This window comes from Gadus morhua, chromosome 17 (assembly GCF_902167405.1).
Source record: "Gadus morhua chromosome 17, gadMor3.0, whole genome shotgun sequence".
Lineage (NCBI taxonomy): Eukaryota > Metazoa > Chordata > Actinopteri > Gadiformes > Gadidae > Gadus > Gadus morhua.
Window position 1 is genome coordinate 11770073 of NC_044064.1, and position 6610 is coordinate 11776682.

The 6610-nt window shown below is 46.2% G+C and overlaps 1 protein-coding gene across 3 annotated transcripts in view; it reads right to left on the reverse strand.

Moving 5' to 3' along the window:
- Window positions 1-348: 348 nt before the first annotated feature.
- LOC115529693 (RAS guanyl-releasing protein 2) overlaps window positions 349-6610 on the reverse strand; it is a 46486-nt gene continuing 40224 nt past the window's right edge. For 2 of the 3 annotated variants that reach the window (XM_030338645.1, XM_030338643.1), the window contains 4 exons: window positions 5724-5760; window positions 3221-3379; window positions 1880-1942; window positions 349-1762 (listed from right to left, as the gene is read on the reverse strand). In XM_030338645.1, coding sequence (XP_030194505.1) covers window positions 1884-1942; window positions 3221-3379; window positions 5724-5760 — 255 coding nt within the window. In that variant the 3' untranslated portion in view covers window positions 349-1762; window positions 1880-1883. The remainder of the gene's footprint in view (window positions 1763-1879; window positions 1943-3220; window positions 3380-5723; window positions 5761-6610) is intronic. The other variant, XM_030338646.1, reaches the window with a different exon arrangement.

The following is a 6610-nucleotide window of genomic DNA, read 5'->3' on the forward strand; positions in this document are numbered from 1 at the left end:
TCTCTAAGGTAATTTATTCATAGTCTAATGCTTACTGCACCTGTGCACTCGCACACGCAAGCGGCACTCGTGATATTCCACAGGGGACTACCTGTTTCAGATATAGTGAGGTTTATACCAATCTAGTTTAATTTCGATTGATGGAAGAAAAGGCCGAACCGAAATACATTTAACAAAGTACAGTTACTGATTGGCGGCTATGTAGTTTAAATATAGAAATGTATTGTTTATTCCGTTATAAATATTACACTATATAAAATAGATCCTATGTTCCCCTATACATATTCGACTACACCATCTAGAGTAAAAACAGAGAATCGCCGAGAAGAGCAAATAAAAACAGACAAATTCACTTTGTATATCATTGTTATTATTACACACATGTTATTGTCACAAAGACGTGTATAACCATACAAGCACATTTGAGTGGAGCAAGCTGTAATTTTTTTCATATCAAGAGAACTGTACACAGACCACAATATAACATTTGCATCAGCCTGAACACTTCATTCACATGGACTGGTCTTCACGTCGAGCAGGATGCCACATTATATACAAAAAGATTGCTCACTTATCATTCATTTATCTTATTTTTTTCTATCTTGTTTAAGACGAAACATTTTTTTTGATTTAAAGTCCAGATTTGTAGACGCATAGCAACACGGTTACATACCAAGATTGAGCTTGCATCGCATCAAAATAAATATTCTCAATGCAATCTTTTCATGTCACCACTGATGTCCTGTAGAGGGCGGAAGAAACCCGTTTAACACTTGATATGTCCTGAATATTACGTCTACCTCAATATAGTAACACTAACATGAGGATTTGAGTCAGAATAAGTAACGTGTGTTGATGCTGCTACATTCATAATACTTCATGGAGATAGAGTATATCCATTGGCTTGTAAAAAATATAAACAGTAGGATACTTTATACTGACAACAACACAAGGGCAATTACGCTACAAACAGACTTATACTTATATTCTGGTTTTATATTCTTATATTAACAACATGACAGAATAAAGGAGTCTATTGTAATTATAACTGTCAACCACAGCCACGGGAACCGTTGTCACTCTTGTGTGGTTGTTGTCAAAGTGAGCTACCTCGCAATTATGTTTTCAGCGTTGTGTTTCTTTGTTTTTCTTTTCTTTTTTTGCGTGCGTTTTATCTGACATCAAAATCGCTTCATAATGGTTCGCTGTAAATCGACTTTGAAAGAAGACAATACAAACGGAGATAAAAAGCTGAGACAGCCAAGTTTCTCATAGAAAGACAATAAAATAAGCTTTCTTTAACATTCTTGGCAATAGCACCTATTTACTTTTTAAAGGAAACTATGTATTATACAGTCAGGCATTCCCATTGGCAGTCAAGCATATTAATCCACAAAATAGACTAATGGTAAAATCTTCATACAGAAAATACAATTGTGTGGATATCTTTTGAATATATATTTATATGAATATTCCACTGATTTATTTCTACATAACACTTTGGGTTTCACATGTAATCAAAATGCAGGGTTTCACATAGAAAAACCCGGACATTGTGATCTGAGTTCACATTTCTCATCACATTCTTAGTTAGTGGCAGGAAGTGGTTTTAGTTTTGTTGTTGTTGCAGTAGCGGCGTGCGTCCACTGGGTGGCAGCATGTAGCCGTTCCATTTTGTGTTCAGCGCAATTGCAATCTTCTCAGACACATACACGGCAGCTCCTCAGAATAGCGCTGATTGGTCTGTTCTACACGGAGCCATCTGGAAAACGCGAGGTGTTAATTTCAACAGATGGACTTAAAAAAAAAAGATGAGATCAAACAACTCCTGTAAGGAATTACTTAAAGGTGAACAGCACACAGGTACCAGACTACTCACCGTCTTATAGGTGGATGTCAAACACACCCTCTTCCACTGTTTCTATGTCCTCCTCTGCAATCACTGTGGGCGGGCGTGTGTGTGTGCGCGCGTGGGAGGGTAGACAAGGGGCGGGGGGGGGGGCAAGGGACACGGTAAGTCAATGAAAGACATTATGAGCTACAGCCTGAACAACACATTTAATGGCATTGTTGCATTGATCACAACACCCAATGTGAATCCGAGCCAGCCACTCGTATCAAGTGAGTCACTCGTATCAAGGCTCAGGAACCCATAGCTGTTTCTAACGGGTGTGAACGACATGATGTGTCTCTGTGTGACAGTGTCTTCAGGAGTTTCACCCTCTACATTTCTTTCGGGGTTTTGAAGGAAGAGAACAATGAGTCGAGACAACTAAAGAAGTGATACAAAAACAGTTCTCTAGATGCGAACCCCCGCAGACATATTATACCACCAGATGTAAGTGTGATTAGCCGTTACAAGCTGTTTGGAAAATTGTCCTCTTCTGACATCACAAGTGGGCATGTTCATCTAGATGTATGACGGCTTGTAATGGCTAATCACACACACACCTGGTGGTATAATATGTCACCTTTAAGTGTTTTCCCCACACGTGATTGAAAGTCAGTGAGCATGACTTGTCGTTCACATCCGGTCGCTCCTATCAAGTTTGCTTTTATTCACTCATAAACGGTGATACACTCAGCATACCGGGCGCTCCGTTAAGGACACAGATCTCTCAGTACGCCAGCCCCCCCCCCTCTCTCTCTCTCCTCCAACCAGCTGTCCTGCCCATAAAGGCGGGAAAGTCCTGACTAAAAACCCAATAGACAATAGAGCAGAATAGAGCTTTATCGTCCACTAGAGATAATAGAGCAGGATAGAGCTTTATCGTCCACTAGCTAGAGATAATAGAGCAGAATAGAGCTATATCGTCCACTAGCTAGAGATAATAGAGCAGAATAGAGCTTTAACTAGAGATAATAGAGCAGAATAGAGCTATATCGTCCACTAGCTAGAGATAATAGAGCAGAATAGAGCTTTAACTAGAGATAATAGAGCAGAATAGAGCTATATCGTCCACTAGCTAGAGATAATAGAGCAGAATAGAGCTTTAACTAGAGATAATAGAGCAGAATAGAGCTTTAACTAGAGATAATAGAGCAGAATAGAGCTATATCGTCCACTACCTACAGACAATAGAACAGATGTCAGGCTCGGGTTACATCATTTGCTATCAACACACAACATCAAAACAACACAACAAACAGAAACACGTGAAGACGAGACCCAACGCCACAACCCCCCTTTGGGCGGGGGCGGGGGGGGGGGCTGTCCTACCCGAGTCCTGCAGGCTGGGCGGGGTGTTGGCCGGCGGGGGGAAGCTGTAGGAGCGGGCCGCCAGGAGGGGGGGAGACTCGTGGCTGATGCTCTTGGTGCGCTTGCGGCACTCCACGGCCAGGCGGGCGCGGCACGCCTTGTGGCAGTTGATGCCGCACGCTGGGGGGAGGAAAGAGGGGGGGGGGGAGCAGGGAAGAAGGAGGAGGAGGAGGGAAGAGGTTAAAAGGGGAGTAGGGAGGGTGGGAGGGAGGAGAGGAGGTAGAAGAAGTGTGGGGGAGGTGGGAAAAGGTTAAAAGGGAAAAGGGAGGGGGGAGGATGGCCAAGGGGGGAGGGTGGGGGGGGGAGCGAGGAGGTGGAAGAAGGGTGGGGGGGAGGAGGGAAGAGGATAAAAGGGGAGGAGGGAGGGAGGGAGGGAGGGTGGGAGGGAGGAGCTCCGCGAGACGGCGCCATGGGAGAAGGGGTGAGAGAGGGAGACTGTGAGAGGAGGTCTGGACTGCGGGGGGGGGGGGGGGGAGGAAACCGCTGGGTGGGATAGGGATGTTGGTGTCGGTGAGCACGCGATACAGAGCGTGCAGGACAAGAGATCTGCCAGCCAGCGTGTGTCTGAGGGGATGGGTGGGGGTCTTATATGTCAAATATGGGCGTGGGTGGGAGGGTGGTGGTGGTGGTGGTGGTGACATCAGGGCGACATGATATGAGTTGAATTGAAGGAAGCAAGTGAATTGTTGGGATGCATGCACATGCAGACATGCATGAAGAGAAACAGACACAGACACACACATGGAGGCAAACACACACACACACACACACACACACACACACACACACACACACACACACACACATTGTATCCTGCATGCAGTGAAGAGTCAAGGCAGTAAGGGAATGAGAATGAAAGACTGTACAAATAACAAAAGACAGAACCTTTTGTGGTGCATACACACACACACACGCACGCACGCACGCACGCACGCAGAACACCAGCACTCGCATATACTGCACACAATGAGCAACCCAGGAGACTCTCAGGGGAGAGTCTCAAGAGCAAGTCTCTCGCTCTGTCTACCTCTCTCTCTACCTCTCTCTGGTAATGAGGACAAATGGATGTGTGCTCCCTCATTGACTCTCCCTGGTCTCGTTGATGCACTGCAACACGCAGGATTACAACACACACAGACACACACACACACGAATGCACACGCACATTCACGTGCAAGAGCAAAGGGATGCACTCAATCATTGGAATAGGTGAATGAATGTCTTTACCCTTTCCTAATCCCCATACATCATGAACATGTGTGTGTGTGTCTCTCTCTCTCCCTCTCTCTCTCTCTCTCTCTCTCTCTCTCTTGCTCTCTCTCTCAGCCTCTATGTCTCTCTCTCCCTACCAGGACTCATTCCCTTAATTCTCCCCCCCACACACACATTAACCCTCGGGGTCCACCCAATGCATGAAATGATATGTTTATGTTTTCATACACCAATGCACACACATTGTGTCCCCCCTACTACAGAGCTTGCCGCATCAGAAGCACATGCAAGGCATTAGTGCTGCAGACATGATAGGGAACAGAGCCTGGCAAGAGAAACTCGTGCATGATTATTTAAATGGAGCATGCTAAATCGCTAAGCTACAGCGAGCCTCTTTAAATACCAGCCTTCCAGGGATGGATGAAGAGTAGGAGGGACTGAATGAAACGGGACTACCCCTAACCCCTACCTGCTCCTTAATGACCTGTCTCTGTATCCACTGTCTAACCCCTACCTGCTCCTTAATGACCTGGCTCTGTATTCACTGTCTAACCCCTACCTGCTCCTTAATGACCTGGCTCTGTATTCACTGTCTAACCCCTACCTGCTCCTTAATGACCTGGCTCTGTATTCACTGTCTAACCCCTACCTGCTCCTTAATGACCTGGCTCTGTATTCACTGTCTAACCCCTACCTGCTCCTTAATGACCTGTCTCTGTATTCACTGTCTAACCCCTACCTGCTCCTTAATGACCTGTCTCTGTATTCACTGTCTAACCCCTACCTGCTCCTTAATGACCTGTCTCTGTATTCACTGTCTAACCCCTACCTGCTCCTTAACGACCTGTCTCTGTGTTCACTGTATATCCCCTGCCTTCCTCTTAATGACCTGTCTCTGTATTCACCATGAGTCTACCTATATATATGTTTCGTATATACCAAAAATTGTCTAGTCCTACTAATGGGTCATGAATGTGGTCAATGTGCTATTTGGGCGCGGGTCTGTCCGTTTGTGCACAATCAATATATAACAATGTGCACTGTGCACGTGAGCGCACACTGCCTGTCAACGCACGTGCACGTGTCAAATCGATGGTTCAAAAGGAGGAAGGAAAGGAGTGCATGGAGCGGGGAGCAGTCTGAGCCGGCTGCTTCACAGGAGGTTAATCGAAAGAGTGATCATTCCCGAGGGGGAAAGCCTTTGATCTGGGGTCGTTAATCACAAGCAGCAAGATTCAGTGAGTCTGCCTACCTTTACACTTGTAGCCTTGTTTGTAGAAGCCCCATATCTGAGAGAGAGAGGGAGAGGGAGAGGGAGAGGGAGAGGGAGAGAGAGAGAGAGAGAGAGAGAGAGAGAGAGAGAGAGAGAGAGAGAGAGAGAGAGATTTTAAACAGTGTTCACTTCAGACAACATCCTATAAGCTCTAGTGTAGCCCATCCCTGCTTGTTCTGAAATGATAATTCCCAGATGTAAAAAGGTTAAATAAACGGCACGTTATAGAGGATGTTATTAACAGAGGAAGAGCGGACATGAGAGACTTATGAGACAGAGAATCAAGCACAATCAGGCACCGTGGAATCACAAAAATGCATGAAAGTTGAACTAACCAAAAAATGGTTAAGAAGGAGAGAGAGAGAGAGAGAGACAGAGGCGGCACCAAAAACGAAATTAAAGAAAGGTGAGGGGATAGGAAGGGGGCTAGGGGGGAGAGGGTGGGGGGGTGAGGCGAGGGTGGGAGGTTGGCTAGAATGGGGGCAAGATCAAGCAGGATGTGAGGTGATGGGTGATGTGGAGGTGGAGGAGGAAGGGCTGTGCCGGGGCGGCGAGCCAGGGGTGGAGTAAAGGGGGGTGGAGGAGGGGACAATGACATGAAAGGACCTAGCCAGAGATCACACGCCTTCCCGGGTACATCTGAGGAGGCCAGAAATACCCTGACCTCTGGCCCAGCTGACCACACACACACACACACACACACACACACACACACACACACACACACACACACACACACACACACACACACACACACGTATGTAGAGACAAACAAACACACACACACACACACACACACGTATATAGAGACACACACACGCACACACACACGTATATAGAGACAAACAAACACACACACACACACA